The 19,352-nt window shown below is 38.8% G+C and overlaps 2 protein-coding genes across 4 annotated transcripts in view; both read left to right on the top strand.

Annotated features, from left to right (window-relative positions):
* LOC140462972 (partitioning defective 6 homolog beta-like) overlaps nucleotides 1-11,089 on the top strand; it is an 87,019-nt gene extending 75,930 nt beyond the window's left edge. Inside the window, exon 3 of the mRNA XM_072556542.1 lies at nucleotides 4,370-11,089. Within this exon, the coding sequence (XP_072412643.1) occupies nucleotides 4,370-5,211 (842 nt within the window). The 3' untranslated portion in view covers nucleotides 5,212-11,089. The remainder of the gene's footprint in view (nucleotides 1-4,369) is intronic.
* Nucleotides 11,090-17,082: 5,993 nt separating this feature from the next.
* LOC140462973 (breast carcinoma-amplified sequence 4-like) overlaps nucleotides 17,083-19,352 on the top strand; it is a 31,540-nt gene continuing 29,270 nt past the window's right edge. For 2 of the 3 annotated variants that reach the window (XM_072556543.1, XM_072556545.1), the window contains exon 1: nucleotides 17,083-17,418. In XM_072556543.1, coding sequence (XP_072412644.1) covers nucleotides 17,182-17,418 — 237 coding nt within the window. In that variant the 5' untranslated portion in view covers nucleotides 17,083-17,181. The remainder of the gene's footprint in view (nucleotides 17,419-19,352) is intronic. The other variant, XM_072556544.1, reaches the window with a different exon arrangement.

The raw sequence follows: 19,352 nt of genomic DNA, 5'->3' as shown, positions 1-19,352 counted from the left end.
ATTTATGACTTTATTTTCTAGCCTTGAGAGAGAAATTGCTAAGCTGCCATGTATTTGTTGAATTGAGCTGCCCACTAGTGTGAGGTAAGGTGGAAAACTGGTAGATGGAGAAGGCAGATTTGTGCAATCAGAAAAAAAACTGTAAACTTTGTTGTTTTCAAAAACAATTCTGTGGTACATATAAGTGGCTAGGAGTTAGCTGAATTATAGTTGACGGCCATGCATGTAGTAACTACCTGATTGAGCTGCAGTAAGTTGAGGTGGCAATTAAAAATGGTCAGGTATGCAATCGAATGGATAAGGTAATTAAAATAAAAGGGATGGAAGACAGTAACTTGGTTGCAGTAGGTAACTTACCTCTTGAAACAATAAGTTCCTGTCTGTCTTTAGCTGCCAGATTCAGAAAAGCTAGGTAAAACTGGCAGGCTACATTTAATAATCAAACGAGGCTACACCACATCCTGTCTAAATGCATTCTTGCAAGCTTTGTACTGTAGTAATAACAATTATCCTGGCGAAGCTGAGTCTTGTCTGAGAAAGATGTCCACCCTGTAAGGGGCAGTAATCATAAAATGAAATTGATTATGTTTAATGTTTGTGCAAATTGGGAAAATTGTTAATTGTCAGATAAATGATAGGAAAAATGTTTTGAAGTAAGGTAAAATCTAGCATTTCCCTCACGAGTCTTGATGCAGCATTCAGTTTGCTGTCTGCTTTGCTGGATTATCCAGCCACATCAGCAATGCAGTTGGAATCACTGCTCCAATAAATAAAAGGGTATTGCATAGAAATCTATGGAAACAGACTATCTGGCTTGAATAATTTATCTTCATGCAAGCTTTTCCCCACCCTGTTTCCTCTCAGCCTATCACCAGGCCGTTATACCCCTTTCTCTGTCATATACAGAGGAATCTTGATTATCCGAATGAGATGGGCGGGCACTATTTCATTTGGACAATTGTTTCTGGTGGTCGGAGTTTTTTTAAGCTTACGTCTGGTCAGGTGACGAGGTAGCAACACACTGTGCGTGAGCCCCCCACACCCTGGCTACACTGAGCCCGTCCGTGCCCCCCCCCCCGTCCTCCTCCTCTCCCCACCCCCTTTCCCCCCCCCCCCCCCCCCCCCCACCCTCTCCGGGGCAGCTAAACTGGACACTACCAACAAGACGACTACTGCTGCTGCCTTTTGGTGGTGGGGGGCGTGGGAGTGAGTCTCCAAATAGTGTGCCCACACATACAAGTTTACTGCAACGTTTTGACAAGTTTAACCTTTGCCCTGTGCAGGACAATGTTGGAGAGATTATCTGGGGAAGGGGGGTTTATGGTACACCCCTGTGTAGAATTCCAGGGAAAGTATTGAGGGGTGGGGGGGAAGAGAGAGAGAGAGAGGGAGGGCGGGCAGGAGGTCAGTCATTTGGAGACGATGCCTGTTTAATCACTGTAAACAAAAGATGCGATCAGTGTTGGAACACATCTTTGATGTAATGTTTCGTTTGGGACCTCGATCTCCTTCGGATAATCCGATATTCAGATAATTGAGATTCCTCTGTATTTATCTAACTTCATCTTTAATGCATCCGTGCTGTTTGCTTCAACTATTCCATGTAATAGCAAATTTCACCGTCTCAGCACTTTCTTGGAAAAGGTTTTTCCTCTATTTTTAAATTTAATTTTTCAATGACTATATTATTTATGACCTCAGTTTTTAGACTGTTACAAATGAGAACAACTTCTCTGAATCTGTCCTATTAAATCTCTGTATAATTTTAAATCCAGTTGCTCACCTATCATTATCATCTTCGCAGCCTGTTCATTCTTGCTTCAAGATCTCTTGAGCTTCCAAACAGTTCCTGCTGGATTTCCTACAGGAAATGCAGATAATTGACAGTTTAGCACTGCACCACAGCAAGTTCTTAATCTCAGTTGTATTGTAAAGGAGCTGTGTATTTTTGTGTAGGAAGAAAATTATTTAACTGAAAATTATTTGTTCTTGCAAACATAATGGTAATGGATTTCTTAAATTTTATACTCCTCTCCAACTGGGGAGCAGAATTTAATTTCTGAATCTTTTGACGAACATGAAATTGGATAATTGCCACAGCCGTATACTAATAATGTGAAACTAGTGGCCTACGCTTGTGTGGTGCATCTGATTTTTTTCATAATTAGCACATCCTGTATAATCTCATTTGAGGTAACCCACAAACTTAATTATATAAGCATTATAAACTTTTAATTGAATTTCTTTTCCTTACTTGCAGCTTTTGTGTTTAGCAGTAACTAATTTGAACAATTAATGTCTGCATTCATGTACTTCTCCGTTTGTATTTTTTTAGATTAGATTAGATTAGATGACTTACAGTGTGGAAACAGGCCCTTCGGCCCAACAAGTCCACACCGCCCCGCCGAAGCGCAACCCACCCATACCCCTATATCTACCCCTTACCTAACACTACGGGCAATTTAGCATGGCCAATTCACCTGACCTGCACATCTTTAGACTGTTGGAGGAAACCAGAGCACCCGGAGGAAACCCACGCAGACACGGGGAGAATTTGCAAACTCCACACAGTCAGTCGCCTGAGGCAGGAACTGAACCCGGGTCTCTGGTGCTGTGAGGCAGCCGTGCTAACCACTGTGCCACCGTGCCGCCTACTGTAGCAAGCACTTGATCTGAAAACTAAGGAGCTATCAATTTTCTGCGAATGATTATAATAGGCTTGAATCCTTTAATAGTTCTTTAAGTAGACTAGAAATAGGAATTTGTATTTGCAGGAAACTTTCTTGCCTGCAAATATAGCAAATTGAGTTTAAATGAAAATCAGTGAAAAGGATTGTAGTAGCGATGTATTGCAGCCGCACTCTTGGGTTGAACTGATATCATAGAATAGGTTAAAAACAATGACTGCAGATGCTGGAAACCAGATTCTGGATGAGTGGTGCTGGAAAAGCACAGCAGTTCAGGCAGCATCCGAGGAGCAGGAAAGTCGACATTTCGGGCAAAACCCCTTCATCAGGAATACCTATTCCTGATGAAGGGCTTTTGCCTGAAACATCGATTTTCGTGCACCTCGGATGCTGCCTGAACTGCTGTGCTTTTCCAGCACCACTCTAATCTTGATATCATAGAATTCCTATAGTGTGGAAACAGGCCATTCAGCCCATTGAGTCTATGCTGACCCTCTGAAGAGCATCACACCTAGACCCACCCCACAACCCTATCCTTGTAATCCTTCATTTCTTGCAGCAAACCCACCTAACCTGCACATTCCTGGACACTGGGCAATTTAGAATGGCCAGTTCGTCTAATCTGCACAGCATTTGGACGATGGGAGGAAACTGGTGTACATGGAGGAAACCCACATAGGCACATGGAGAATGTGCAAACTCCACACACAGTTGCCCAAGGATGGAATCAAACCTGGGTCACTGGTGCAATGAGGCAGCAGTAATAACCACTGAGCCACTGTGTCGTCCCATGAAATGTGGTTATCTCATATAAAGGAAGAGGGTGAAATTTAGTCAATGGGTCATTGAATTACTATAGAAAATTAACCACAACTTTTTATGTAGCATTTGTTTGCCTCGCACACAATTTTACTTGAAGTTGTGTTGTGGAGAAAATGTAGAGAATCACCAGGAGACGCAGAGAGCTCTTCAAGAAGTAGGTCTTTTATTTGCAAACAAAAAACCATGACACTAAGAAAGCAGATTCTCAAATGCCCCCAAACCTCAGGGTCCTTGGATTTTTATTTTTTTTATCATGTTTCTGTTAGCTTATCAGCATATCCAACTATATTAATCAAAGTATCTCTCTCTAGCTACACAATAAACCCAGTGATGTTAGTTACCATTATTTCTTTAGTTATACATTCTACTTAATGTTATTTTAATGTCCTGGTTAGATATTTATTGCTAACTCTGCTACAGTGATCTTCCATTCCAGACTATCCTGTTATGATAGATATTTAGCTATTCCATCTATTACTATAGTCTCCTGTCTCAAGCTGACTCTACTAACTATGAATTAGATATTTTAATGTCATATCCCAAATAGTTATGGTCCCAATCTTGTCATAAAAACACTTAACAGAGAAACTTGCTTTATTACTTGTGTTATCTCATCTTGCCATAGTGACCTTTCAGCCTGAACCTTACTCTGCTAATTGGTGTAGGAGCATTCCACTATTCTTATCCCATCCTGCCTTCCACAGACCACAGATTGCCAGTGGTCTCCATGCTTTAACCCTTACCATGCTTTCATGTTCTTTATTTTCCATCGTCGCCACAGATTATTTTGCCAATTACAACTTGCACATTGTAATGAGTTGTAAGAATGATAGTACTCATTATTTATTTTGTTCTTGCAGAGGATGCTGACTATAGTGCCTTTGGTACTGACACTTTAACACGGAAAAAGAATGTCTTGTCAAATGTGCTGCGTCCTGACAACCGAAAGAAACCTCCAATTGCCATCAGCTTGCCACGTGATTTCCGCCCTGTCTCTTCAATCATTGATGTTGACGTTCTTCCAGAAACCCATCGAAGAGTGCGGCTATATAAACATGGATCTGATAAACCACTAGGATTCTATATTCGCGATGGCTCGAGCGTCCGAGTAACTCCCCATGGATTGGAAAAAGTCCCTGGAATTTTCATATCTAGATTGGTGCAGGGGGGATTGGCTGAAAGCACCGGTCTTTTGGCTGTAAATGATGAAGTTCTTGAGGTGAATGGTATTGAGGTATCTGGTAAAAGCCTCGATCAAGTGACTGATATGATGATTGCAAATAGTCACAATCTAATCATAACTGTGAAACCAGCAAATCAAAGAAATAATGTGAGGATCACTCGGACTTCTGGTAGTTCAGGCCAGTCCACAGACAGTGGTACTAGTCATCCCACTTTTGTGGCATCCCAACATGTTGTGCAGAATTTCCATTCAGAAGAAGTGGACAGTGATGAAGAAACAGACATAGTCATAGAGGGCAACAGTGAGCCGCAGCACATTCCAGTGGCAGCATCAACCAGTGCTAGTGTAATGTCTTTAACAAAAAGTGACAGTGATCATGGTTTAACACCAAATGGTTCCATTGCCAGCAGTGAAGGAAATACATGCACATTAATTGCTGCCATGAAAGTGGATACTGTGGAAAAGGAAGATCTGAATAAACGAAGCATGGAGGAGGATGGCATGGTTATTACACTATAGGTTTCTTACCCTGCACTTAAAGGGTGCTAATGATATATGTTTTCAGAGCAGTCTGTTATGGTTATTATGTGCTATACAGTAACTTTTTGTCATAATTTTCAAAGTGTTTCATGTGTGAAATGAGCAGCATAATGTTATAACTAGTATGCATCCTGAATACACAACTTGAAATGGATGGAGTAGTGAAATGTTCACTGCTTTGGGGCAGTCCCTTCCATTTTTGTATGTATACTTTTAAATAGGAGTACTTTTCAGAGAATTGCAACTTTTACAAAGGAGAAATATAAAAGGTCTCCCACCCAAATAGATACCTAAAAAAACGTCTCATATGACTATCTACTATTGATCTGGTATATACTCATTGTAGAACCACAAAGATCTGACTGTTTACAGTACAATTCCTACACTGGTCATTTTAATTTTCTTTTCAGAATAGTTGTACATAAATACCAAAACAATAGCTTTAATGTAATGAATAATAATTTCTTAAGCATGTTTCTTTCCCCCATCCTTTTTTCATTTTAGAAGATTTTTATGTATGTGGGCATGCATTTGATAAGGTAGTATTAACCACTGCTTAATCCACAGTGACGTCATAAAAAGATGGGATGAGGAATAATTGTAAATTTCATTCTCTAGCAGCTACATAATTACTATACAATTCCTTCCAGAAATACACGTTACAGAGAATGAGGCGAAAAGCCCGCCTCTCTGGCTTTTTTTAATATATAATTAGTCCTGATCAATGATCCTGTTCAATTAAAGGAGTAGTGAGATTTATTTTAATTATGGTCCAAAACAGAACAGTTAAGGTACTAGCAATACCTATAGACTACGTTAGCTTACTATAATTGACACTTGTACTATCAATCCGTGTAAACTTACAAATTATTTTGATATTTGTTACCAGAGAGTATTCCTAGCATTTTTTTTAAAAAGTGCAAATGCCCTCAGAATTACTGATAATGTGAACATAGGAATTCTGCAAGGAAATGAAAGTTGAAGTGCTAGTACCCAGACAAGTTATTAAATCTTGTGTTGTTGACAGACTTTATAAAACTAAATCAAACAGACTAAATTGTCAATGCTCCTATTAATTTCAGCAAAGATTCATAGCCTGATGGAACAAATTGCAACTGTGCTGTAAACTTTTCGAGTAGACACTTCAGAGTTATGTAGATGAAATTCTAACCGGAATTAATTCTACTTAAAGCACAAACTGATGGGGCACCCAGCAACTCTGTTGTTTGGATATAAACATTACATTGATGTTTTTAGAGTTCCCTTTCATCGATCTAGATAAATACTGTAGAATAGCATGGTTCTAAGAAGGAAAAAAAACTTCTATTTATTATCCTAATTTTTGGAGAATTTTGTTTCCTCATTTGCTTTGCTTAGTTTGATTATTGCTTGAGGCAAACAAGATTTTTAAAAATGTTCTTATTGGGTTCCCATGAATACATTCACATTTTGTGAAGCCCTGTCAGATGTGCAATTACAATTACATTTTAAGTCACATTTTCATTCTCCTTGCTCTGCCAATTTCACATGTATTTAATTTTGACATCACACTTGCAGTGCCATTTTATAGTATCCTGTACAAACATGGGAGGCCTCACTTTTAATATCAGCCAGTTTGTAACAGAACAGGAAACAGTTTAGGACCATTAGAGGGAAATCTAATGTGAGGAGAGGGGTTGTTACTGACCTACTGTGTGTGGGTAAATTAGTTGTAATGTAGGTGCTTGCTTGTGTAATGATCCTGTGAGAGATCATTAAAGAGAAATCCAGGCACTTAGTAATCAACTGACTGAGTTACACCAGAAGATTTCAAATGTTGAGACAAAAAAACCTTAGTTGTTTAAAAAAATAAACAAAGCAAACACCACTGACTTCAGATAATAGTTTGTAAAGACTTGTACTCTAAATTCAGTTTTCCTAATTACTCCCTCTGCTCTATCCTTCCCAATATTAGATTAGATATATTAGATTGAAAGTTCATTCAGTTTCCCTGGAACCAACTTTCAAACTAGGTAGTTGTCTAGAGTTCTCCTTAATTCTCATTTTCCAAAGTAATATTTTATGAGGATCCTTCCATTAGTTCTTTTGCTTAGCATCCTCTACCTTGAACTTAATTCATTTACTACTGTCTCTGCTATTTGCTTTGGTTGCCAGCATATATCCAACTGCTGTCTCACAGCTTTCAAATTAAATTGTTAACAACTCTGCCACAAAATTTGGTGAGGACCACACTAGATTTATTTCCCTAGCTACAAACTAGGGATTACTTCAGCCTCCCTTTCTAGTAAAAATCCAATTGAGTTTGAACTTGATGTACCTTCCACATTTGCTTAAAATAAATTAATGTTTCTTTCTTTTGGCTTTTCTGCCTCAATGAGCTGTATTCTACAATGTGGATGGCATAGTGGTTAGCACTACTGCTTCACATTGCCAGGGACCAGAATTTGATTCCAGCCCCGAGCGACTGTGTGCCTGCATGCTCCCCAAGTCTGCATGTTTCCCCCAGGTGTTTTGGTTTTTTCCACAGTCCAAAAGTGTGCAAGTTAGATGGATTGACCATGCTGAGCTGCTCAGTGTCCAGAGATGTGTGGTCTAGGTGGATTAGCCATGGTAAAGACAGAGTTGTAGGGGCAGGGTGGGAGGATGGGTTTGGTTAGGATGCTCTTCAGAGGGTTGGTGTGGACTCAGTGGACTGAATGGCCTCTTTCCACACTGTACTATGCTATGTTTTCATGTTCTACACCAAAACATACTGCTTTTTGAGCAAATACCCAGATAACTTAAGAGTTTTTATCACCAGAGCCAATTTCTGTGACTAAGGGATATCCTCAACTGAATGTAAGTTCATTATTTTACAATCAAAATAATCCCTTAATTCTGTAACCCATATGAATAATTTAGATCTCATGAAGTTTTATGACCATTTTTGTAAGAAGGTTAATTTCAAGTTTTTTAATGGGAATAACAATAGACCAAGAAGTCTAGAAATGGGTCATCTGTTATTCTAGTGTTTACACTTGTTTCTTTGAAGGTCAGAAATAACTTGCATTAAAAGCAAATTACTGCAGATGCTGGAATCTGAAACCAAAAGAGAAAATACTGGAAAATCTCAGCAGGTCTGGCAGCATCTGTAAGGAAAGAAAAGAGCTGATGTTTAGAGTGTAACTGACCCTTTATCAAAGCAAATAACTTAGGTTAGTTTTTAACTATAATTCCAAGCTTGTTTGAATGAAGTTACCTCAGGGTTGCCCATCAAATTCATCATCAGGTACCCCATTTAAACAGTTAAAACTGAAATTTCTGAAATTAAAAGCTTTTATTCTCAAACATGAGATATGAACTAGATATTCACAATATCTGGTTGTGGTACACTTATCTATCTATGTCTTTTATACAATACTGCAACATCTTTGTTTGGATACTGTCCAGTTGCTTTACCAAGCTAAAAATCTTAGCAAAAGAACAAATTGCCTTGAAACTAAAATATATGTATTTTTTTAAAAATGCATTTTTGTTATGCAAGAGCATTTCTTCAAGTCTGTCAATGTGCTTTATGGTCTACACTTATATTCTGTTAGGATCAGGGTGGTAACAATCTCATCAGGTTTGTAACAAGTCTGCAGGAGAATCTGCTCCAAATTCTGCAGAATTTTCATGGAAGTAGATTTTCTGGAGTCTCCTCTAGGTGCCCTTAAAGGTGTTAATTAATTTGGAAGAATAGCCAAGGATTCAAGCCACCTGGCAACAATAAATCTATATTATGCAGATCCTGCCTTCCACTGAGACTACCGATTTGCTTTATTTGACCAAGTCCTTGTTAGCATTTAAGCGTACCACTTTGAAAATATAAATGTTTCCATTAACTGTTTTAATATTAATGACCATTCTAATTCAAATTAGCCTAAACATTAAACTAGGTCTCTAAATGCTCAAGAAAAATATTTTTCTAGGATAGACCTTAATGAGCTTAATAGTTTTTGAGGCTTGATCCAGGTGCTGTCTGAATTTGCCATTTTTAAAAAATCATTTTTATGAAGTTTATAAGAACAAACATTTTGTCCTATTATTCCACATTAAACTGACTCTGAATATCCAAACTTCTCTGTTTTAATATAATAATACTAAAGTGTGGTGTTAAAGGGACATCACATCTACTACAGGATGCAGAGAAGATTTTAACTGTAGACTGAGTCTGCTACTCTTGCCCAGCTGCTGAGAATGAAGCACTACTGGAAGCAGAATGTTTAATGTGAGTTTTTACTTGGGGCTGAAGCATGATCAGTTAGCTGGACAGCTGGTTTGCGATGCAGAGTGATGCCAACAGTGAAGTTTCAATTTCCAGACAGGCCAAAGTTAGCACAAAGAATTTTCCTTCTCAGTTTCTTGTCTGAAGTGTGGTGATTCTCCGCTTAAATACTACCAGTCATCTCATGAGAGAACATTAGTCCGGTAAGACTTTACCTTTTAAGTCTTCTGTTCCTTTGCTGCTGGGATACATACAATCTATCAAATGCCCTTCTGAAACAAAATGTTGAATCCTTACTTGTTTGCAAATCTAAATAGTACATACATTTATAAAAGCCAGCAAATAATGAATTTGCTGAAAATCATCTGTATCAAAATCCATGATGCTGGCAAAAGTCAAAGTAAATAACAATTAGTATTTAAGCTTAATTAAATTGATGACTGTGTCAGGTGGTGGGTTTCCTCATATGAATGTCATGCAATTTTATACTTTAAAGCCATCATAAAGAAACATATTTTTATTTTGAAGTATTGTGTTAAAAATTTGAGCTTTTGAAGAGTTCATACTTTTCTCAGTAGCCTCAAATACATCACAAATTACGAAATGCAACTTGAGAGACTTAAGTTTAAATCTGAACTGATTTGACCTTCTGACTTTAAGTTGGTAATGATCCCTCACTTTTTATTTAACTACAAACATCTTAGTGAGCAAAGAGTTCCTTAATCTATCCAGGCTAAACCAACAATTGAATAAGATAAAATGTGAGCAACATTTAAAGTGAGAAAAATAGGAAATATTTTCTAACTGCATATCGGCATTTAAAAATTGGAATACTTTGTTTAATGCAGGCACATATACGGTATGTACATTATACATCCATGTAGTAAAGATTTCCTTTGAAGTAATCGAGAATTTTGTAGCAATTTGCCTAAAATGCTGCCTCACTTTGCACACTTTGAAAATCCTTGATAAAAACTGAAAGAACTGGGAATGCTGTAAATCAGAAACAAAAACAGAAGTTGCTGGAAAAGCTCAGCCAGTCTGGCAGCATCAGTGAAGAGAAATCAGAGTTAATGTTTCGGTCTGGTGAGTCTGTCTTAGAACTTGCTTATTGTTTCGAATATTGCTCAGAATATGCTTAGTGTTCTGAGGAAGGGTCACCAGATCCGAAATATTAACTTTGAAGATCCTTGGTTTGTTTTTCCTTTTCACTCTCCTAGTTTTATAAGTTTTAAAATCTAATTTTAAAAATAATGATTTGCTGTGCAAACCTAACAGTAAGTAGGGTCAGTCATGTGCTGTTTCTAATGACAATGCTACTGATATATTTAATTATCTTAATGCAAGTTGGCATTTTTTAATTTGCTGAATCTTATATGCTTAGTAAGGGTCTGAAATATGACTATACAGAATACAAAATTTCAGGTAATTTAGCCTGCTGAATCTGTGAAAATAGTACATCACTTCCTTCCCAGCTAATTAATTGACAGCTGCATGTTGTATTAAAAAGCAAAAACAAACTAGCTTTACTCAGAGGTGAAGGGTAAGTGTTTCCTTTGCAGCAAAAAATATGATCAGTGTGAAAAATCACTTTTAAATTATAACTCGGCATGAAACAAATGAAGGGCATGAAATATATGAAAGGCACTTGCTTTGATCTATTCATTGTGACACTGGAGAAATTTTAGAAGTCCTGAACTTAAAAGAAAACCTCTATTTTTGGTTACTGTGCTGTAAAACATTCTCAATGAAGCATGTTGTTCAGCTTGACAAACTAAATGAGTGCACAATCTGAGACTGTGTTGTTCAGGACAGAAAAATGCTGATCAATTCAATGGAGAACCGCCTAACGGATCAAATGTTTTGTAGCATGTCTGAAGATATGCGTTTTGCTTGTGAATATACCCTCTACTGGCTTCTAGCTGTACTACATGTCTTAATATGACTGCTGCTGAATTATTTGTGGACTATTTGTTCATTCTGAAACGACCACTACAAACTGGAGGAAATGTATAATTGCATGTTTTGAAATGGCGATTCCAAATGATCAAGCTATTTTTATAACCTTGTATAGGAATATAGTGTATAAGTAGTTACTAAAATAAGAAAACAAATTGCAGTGATGTTGCATTTTAGAGCCTCTGTCTTTTCTGTCTCATTTACTACCTCTTAGATTTATGATAGTAAACACTGTAATCTGACATCATTCCAAATAGTTTATGTTCCATGTTCTGAATATATAGCCTCACATTTCTTCTTTTTTCAAACAATTGCAGATGGAATGCATTTAATGAAAATACCCATGCTGAGTTCTGTCTCTTGTTTGTGAATACTATGCTATGGCTTTGTGATATTTTAATGTAATTTTTTAATGAAATGATTTGTAAAAGATAGGCACAGATATCAGTATTTTCTTATGACTATACAATATATGTTTATATGATCACACTAAAGAGAAATTTCACATTTTAGAATCTGACCATAGCCTCATGCTTAATATGATATATTTGTATGAACTAAAGAAAAATCAGTAGAGGCTTCAACTTTTATAGTCATATTCAAGGTTTGGTTACCCTGCAGTATTTTCGCTTTGTGGTATCTTCTTCCTTTTTTTTATTCTTTCTGCTAAGACAATGATCGTGACCATAAATATGCTTCATGCAAATCTTGGATTTCTTTGAAATTTTTCCCATGAGTTGTTGGAACCATTCAGCTTTCTATTAAAACATATCAAAACAATTTGTAAGTTGAAATTGTATAAAGGTGATGGTCTTGACCTGTACAATCCTAATACTTGCAGAGTTTATCGTCTACAGCTATTCCATATTTGTGACTAGCTTTTGAGAATTTGAAGTTACTTGAATTTATTAAGCAAACTATTCATCACTTCAAATAAAATAAATGAAATATTGCACTTTAAATCCCTTTGCTATACTTTTCACATGACATAGAATTAGTATCAAATGCAATCTGTAGAAATGGGAACAGAAAACTTGGCATGTACACTGTTGAATATAACAATAAAAGCTGGTGAATAAACAATTTATTTTGTCCTGTTTTTGCAGTTGTTTTACTTAATAAAGACAAACTGGTCCTTACAAATTTTATCTTTTAAGAATTAAATTGGAAATGCTGAGATCAGAATATATGTAATGAAATTCTCAGTTCTTATATTTCAAATCTGTATAAGTATACAATCGATTATCACAGCGAAAAAAAAAATTCTGTATTGTCTGTTGAGGCATTTTGGACTCGTGAGTTGATTGTGGTGATAAAAGCCTGATAAGATTTGAAATTGCAAACTTGTCTATAAAGAGCAAGATTTATAACACAGAGGAAACCTCCTTCTACCATCACTTATTTTATGAATAAGGAAGTTATAGAATTACTTCAAATTTTACCTTCAAAATTCCAAAGGTTTAGTGGTTGCTGTCTGTTTTGTAGCAATTTTCTTGCAAACCAAAATATTTTATGCTGTACTTCAAGTGGTGATATTCTTCCAATTTTGGTTTCTGGAACAAAATATTTATTTAACTTTTTAAAGATAATATGGTTTTATTTATTGAAAACATGAATTACACTTTTGGAATCATTGTAACAGTCCTGCCACTGGATAGCATGCTGATTGATTGATTGTTTCTGGTGTCTAAGATGTATGCCAAACCAGTTTTCAACTAGTAATTTAAATAATGATTAGTTCTTGTATTTTAAGATTGCATTGCACTTCATAAAAAAGTTAATAGGTAATTGAATTTCTACGATATGGTTTTGTGCAAGCACTATAAGAATATGAAAACAATTATGATTGTTAAGTTATTTGACTGAGAGGCTAAAGGTTGAAGTAAATGAGGGACATAACTTAGTAGGGAATAACTATTAATGATGTGTTATCCTAGCCAATAGAGATTTTTTGTAGTACAATGCCCTGAGTGAATAACGTTGTAAGATTTGGTATATTGTTTCTCCAACAAAGTAGAGTGCGTAGTGTTACTATCAACATGATTAATGTATTTTCGCAGACCAACATCTTTGAGGTAGAAATCAAATTGAACTTCGCTTGCACAGTAATATAAATGTAAATTAGAAAATGTCTTTCATGAGTATGACCCTACATTGAAAAATGTTTCCTTTTGTATTAGAGTCCTAGAAAATGTACAGCACGGAATCAGACCCTTCGGTCCAACGCATCCATGCTGACCAGATATCCCAACCCAATCTAGTCCCACCTGACAGCACCTGACCCATATCCCTCCAAACTCTTCCCATTCATATACCCATCCAGATGCCTTTAAATGTTGCAATTGTACTAGCCTCCACCATTTCCTCTGGCAGCTCATTCCATGCACGTACCACCCACTGCGTGAAAAAGTTGCCCCTTAGGTCCCTTTTATATCTTTCCTCTCTCACCCTAAACCTATGCCCCTCTAGTTCTGGACTTCCCCACCCCAGGAAAAAGACTTTGCCTATTTATCCTATCCATGCCCCTCATAACTTTGTAAACCTCCATAAGGTCACCCCTCAGCCTCCAACGCTCCAGGGAAAACAACTCCAGCCTGTTCAGCCTCTCCCCATAGCTCAAATCCTCCGACCCTGGCATCATCCTTGTAAATCTTTTCTGAACCCTTTCAAGTTTCACAACATCTTTCCAATAGGAAGGAGACCAAAATAGTGGATAACCAGTACAGCAATTTGATATACTACTTTATATTCATAATTATGTATCAAAACTTTTAACATCAAGCTCACAGCGGCTTAAAATCATAGGAACATGGAAAATGGCAGCAGGCCTATTTAGCCTGCGCTGTCATTTTACTAGTTTGTAGCTGATCTGTCTCAGCATATTTTCCCACCATATCTAAGTACTTTTGTATCTAATGTATAAACAAAGAACAGATTTCCAGTGGAAATGGTTACTCGAAAGGAGGCATAGATCCAGATGCTCATTAAGGGGTGAGATTGCTTTGACTGTTAGAAACTGTGTATGAGCAATGATTAGTGGGCCTAAATAAGGGTTAGACATCGGTGCAAGCTTGATGGGCCGAAGGGCCTGTTCCTGTGCTGTCTTGGTCTTTGTTCTTTTCATTCATTAAAAATTGATTCTAATTGATGTGTCTCTAAGACTTCATGAGAACAAAGTGGACAAACTATAATTTTAAAGTGCCTCATTTATCCATGGTCACGTTGGAACAGAATGTCTATATGTCAATGATGTGGAGGTGTTGATATTGGACTAGGGTAGACAAAATGAGCAGTCACAAGACACCAGGTTATAGTCCAACAGGTTTATTTGAAATCACAAGCTTTCGGAGTACAACTCCTTCATCAGGTGAAGGATCTGCTTGGAGATCCTCTCCACTTTGAGCTGGCAGTTTGTGGTGTTGATGGTACCCATGACGTGGAGGTGCTGGTGTTGGACTCAGGTGGGTAAATGACTTTACCTGAAGCAGGACCAGCGCTTTGAAAACTTGTGATTTCAAATAAACTAATTGGACTATAACCTGGTTACATGTGACTTCTGATTACGTTAATGAGTTCATTTGAAATTTTCTGCCATAGGTAGGAAAAGTGGATATGTATTAGCAATCCTGAAAACATTATACAGTAGTCTAATGCTGTGCATGTAATTTTTGTTTGGGCTATTTGGGAATTTTGTGGTGCCCTTTGAGAATGTGGCACTTTGTAGTTTTTTTGTAATGTTGGGATCATGTCCAGTCACTTTATTGGCTCAAAAAAAGTTCACGTAAAGTCTGCTACAGGTGGTTAAAAAATGCAGTGAATACTGTTGCAAAGTACCTACTATACTGCCAGACGAAACAAATATGTCAACCAACCCCTTTTCAACCTTTACACTTCTTGTTGGGATCGTATGCAGTAATTATCTGTGTCTCAGCTTGTTATCAGCTCTTTAATCTCCTATCCCATCTCTCTCTCTCTCTCTGGTTTTTTTCTGGAACACAGTCACGAGGTGTACTCACTCTTCTCCTCCCCTCCTCTACTGCCCCCCCCCCCCCCCCATAAACACCATCCTTTCCAAACGATTTTTAGTTCTGAATACGTAGTGAGATAAACCGCCAGACTTGCTGAGTTCCTCCAGCATTTTGTGGATTTAAAAAGTTTTATTTTTATATATACATCTGCATAGGCTTTTGTATTTTGACATGGTTGTGCAAGTAGAAAGGGAGAAGAAGCCCCTGACGCATACTAAATTCAGCCGCTTCTGTGCTGTTTTCCTGAGATTTAACACTATAGTGTGAGAAATGTAAGACAATTGTCTGAAAAACTGAAATTGCTGAAGAAACTCAAGATTGCATTTGTGGAGAGAAAAAAAGGAGGGAAAAACAATGACTGCAGATGCTGGAAACCAGATTCTGGATTAGTGGTGCTGGAAGAGCACAGCAGTTCAGGCAGCATCCAAGTAGCTTCGAAATCGACGTTTCAGGCAAAAGCCCTTATTCCTGATGAAGGGCTTTTGCCCGAAACGTCGATTTCGAAGCTACTTGGATGCTGCCTGAACTGCTGTGTTCTTCCAGCACCACTAATCCAGAGTTTGTGGAGAGAAAGTTAACATTTCGTGTCCAGTGACCCTTCTTTCAGAAGACAATTGGCTGCTTCCCTTGATTTCGACTCCTTTTAAAAAAAAGTAGTAAAGTGTGTCATTGGAAAAGCACAGCAGGTCAGGCAGCATCCAAGGAGTGGGAAAATTGATGTTTCAGGGATAGGCTCCTTATTGGGAATGTGGTTGGGGGAGGGGGGAAGGGGCTGAGAGATAAATAGGAGAGTGGGGTTGGGGGAAGGTAACTGGAGATCTACCTGTTGCTTTCCCAGGTACTTTCTCCCCTTGGCCCCAAACCTCCTAATTTGTCTCCTACCCCGCATTCCTGATGAAGGGCATATGCCTGAACATTGATTCCCCTCATGATGCACCTGACCTGCTGTGCTTTTCTAGTACTACACTTTTTGACTCTGATCTCCAGTAGCTGCAGTTCTCACTGTCAGTCTTCTGCTTGTTGACCTTAGAAAAGAGAAAGAACATAGCAAGCCAGACAACAACAGCAGCAGATGGAGAAGTTTACATTTCGGTTTTAAAGCTTCGTCAGCAATGGAGGTGGGGGTAAGGGGAACTGCAGATAAAGAAGGGTAGTAGGGCTTTGGGTGGGGAGAGGGCTGAATAGTAAAGTGGTGATAGGTGAACACAGGTGGCAGGTACAACTTGGTTATGATGGGAGGGATGAATCTGCTTGGAGGAAGGATTGATAGGTAGAATGGAAAGGAGGGTTATTTGAAATTGGAGAACTCCTTGAGTGCTCAGCGCTGTATGTAAGGTGTTCTGAAAGCTAATGCTTCAAAATAAACCTTTTGGACTGTAACCTGAGGTCGTGTGATTTTGAACTTTGTCTACCCCAGTCTAACACTGGGGGTGTTAGACTTGCATCTCCAAGTCATGCTTTTCTCTCAACTGTGTTACATTTAGGAGGTTCCAGTTGGTTTTCAATTTCATTTGATGCCTGGAATGAGTTTGTACAATTGAACCTCCAACCTGCGTGTGTCGCTATGCTGTGTTCCCGGTGTCAGTTATAGCGCCGCCTGCAGGCTGGGAGGGACGGTGTCGGGTGAGTGTCGCTGAACGCGGCTGACGCAGTAGTGCTGTCGCCAAGGTAACCGCCAAAGAGGCCGGGAGGCTGCTCGGAAATCGGCAGTTCTTAATGGATCAGGAGGAGGAGGAGATCGACAGGCAGCGAGCGGCCGGACGCCCGGATTCTGAGCTACTGGTCGGGTTTGGTGGAGGGAGCGGGAGTCCGGTTTCGGAGCCAGTGGTCGGGCCTTCCGGAGGGAGTGGGAGCGGGAGCCCGATCTCGGTCTCGGAGCCAGTGCAGAGCTGGGTGATGCAGCAGAGTGCACAGGAGCTGGCGGCATGTCTGGGAGCTGAACCTTGTCTGGAGGTAGGTGCAATCAGTCAGAGCCGACTTGGAGTGAATTCGACATCCACCTTGAAATATTAACTTAGTAAAGCTCATAACTCGAAGCATTAATATTTTGTTGTAAATGGGATATTTGCAGTCTGGTGTAGTTTGTCTTTAACTGCGTTAGGTTGAAAGTTAGAATAGTTTACAAAAATGTTCTGCTCCTAATCTGAAATCTGTACAGTTTCGTTGGAAGCGGTCTTCGCTGATCTGAAATACAAACATCTATTTAGCCCTTCCGGTGCACATTTCTTGGAAGTACATTTATACTGCAGTTCTAGCAATATTGTGGGTTTATATTTGATGGGACAGCTAACCTACAGGTTAAAGATAAAACAAAACCTGTAGATGTTGGAATCCAAAATACACAGGCAGGAGGCTGGAACAACACAACAAGCCACGCAGCATCAGGAGGTGGAGAAGTTGACGTTTCGGGCGTAACCCTTCTTCAGGCCTGGTTAAATGCAGGTAAACTAGTTATTCATTATCTCACTGCTGTGGGACCTTGGTGTACACCAATTGGCTGCAATATTACAATAGTGATTAGAATTAAAAAAGATCAAACTCCTTTGGCACACCTAGAGGTTTGCAAAGGTGCTGCAACATTATAAATATTCACATAACGTATTATAAAAATTCCAAAGCGCTTTCACAGGAATATTTTAAGCAAAGTATGGTACTGAGCCACACATTAGAACAGACAGCCCAAAACAAAGAAGTAAGTTTGAGGAGCATCTTTAAAAAAATCATAGGAGTTAGCGATGTGTACGGTGGAAATTCAAGAGCTTAGGGCTACTCAATTAATGGCATGATGGAGGATTTTAAATTAGGCCACATATCTCAGACAATTATGGGGCTGGAGGGGATTATAGAGATTGGGAATGGTGAGACTGGAGGGATTTGTCAAAATAGCCATTGACATGCAGCCATTGTAGGCCAGCAAGCACATAAGGGGCATAGTTGAATGGGCTTTGAGCTGTAGCAGGGATGAAGTTGAATTATAGTATGGAATTGTAACTAGGTGTCTTGGTGATGCCAAAGCTCCTCTTTTTGAAAGCTCATTTCAGGATTGAATATTACATCCTCTCACCCACAGTCTGGGCTAGGATTATTGCCGGAGAAAGAGGGAATAAATCAGTGGTTAGGAAAATGAGATTTGAAACCAATGGCATAGCTTAAATCTTCTCAATGTTTAATAGGTGTTGGATTTGTAATGCAAAGATGTTGCAATATTTACTGAGAAGAAATTGTGCTTTTCTGGTGGTGGATGTCAAGTAAGCAACCTGTTAAGTTGGGAATCAAGAAGTAGAAGCAAGGTAGGACTAAGTGTTGCCAGTGTACATATCCAAAAGCACAGCATTAGTCTTCATGTCATCAAAGGGCATCATGCAGGTGGAGATTAAAAAATGGCCAAGGATAGATCCATGGGAAATCCTATCTCAGAGATAGCAGGAAGAGAGGACATTGCAAATGATATTTTTGCAATGGTTAGGGTAGCTAAAATTGGTCGAGAAAAATTAGTCCCATCCAGCTGGATTACAGTCAAAGGCTGCAACTAAGTCTAGAACGATGAGGGATAGCTCGCCTATCAGTACCAGTCTTTCTATTTGACTGAATATTAGAGGTGGGAGAAAGTGAGGACTGCAAATGCTGGAGGAAAATATCAGTCGAGTGTGGTGCTGGAAAAACGCAACAGGTCAGGCAGTATCTGAGGAGCGGAAGAATCAACGTTTCAGCATAAACCCTTTATTAGAATGAGGCTTGTGGGCTGGGGGTGGCTGAGAGATAAACGGGAGTGGAGTGGGGCTGGGGGGGAAGGTAGCTGGGAACACCATAGGTAGATGAAGGTGGGGGAGAAATTGATAGGTTTGAGCAGAGGGTGGAGTGGATTAATGGGAAAGACGATGGACAGG

The sequence above is a fragment of the Chiloscyllium punctatum genome, chromosome 37, assembly GCF_047496795.1.
Source record: "Chiloscyllium punctatum isolate Juve2018m chromosome 37, sChiPun1.3, whole genome shotgun sequence".
Classification (NCBI taxonomy): Eukaryota; Metazoa; Chordata; class Chondrichthyes; order Orectolobiformes; family Hemiscylliidae; genus Chiloscyllium; species Chiloscyllium punctatum.
This window is presented reverse-complemented; position numbering and strand designations above follow the sequence as displayed.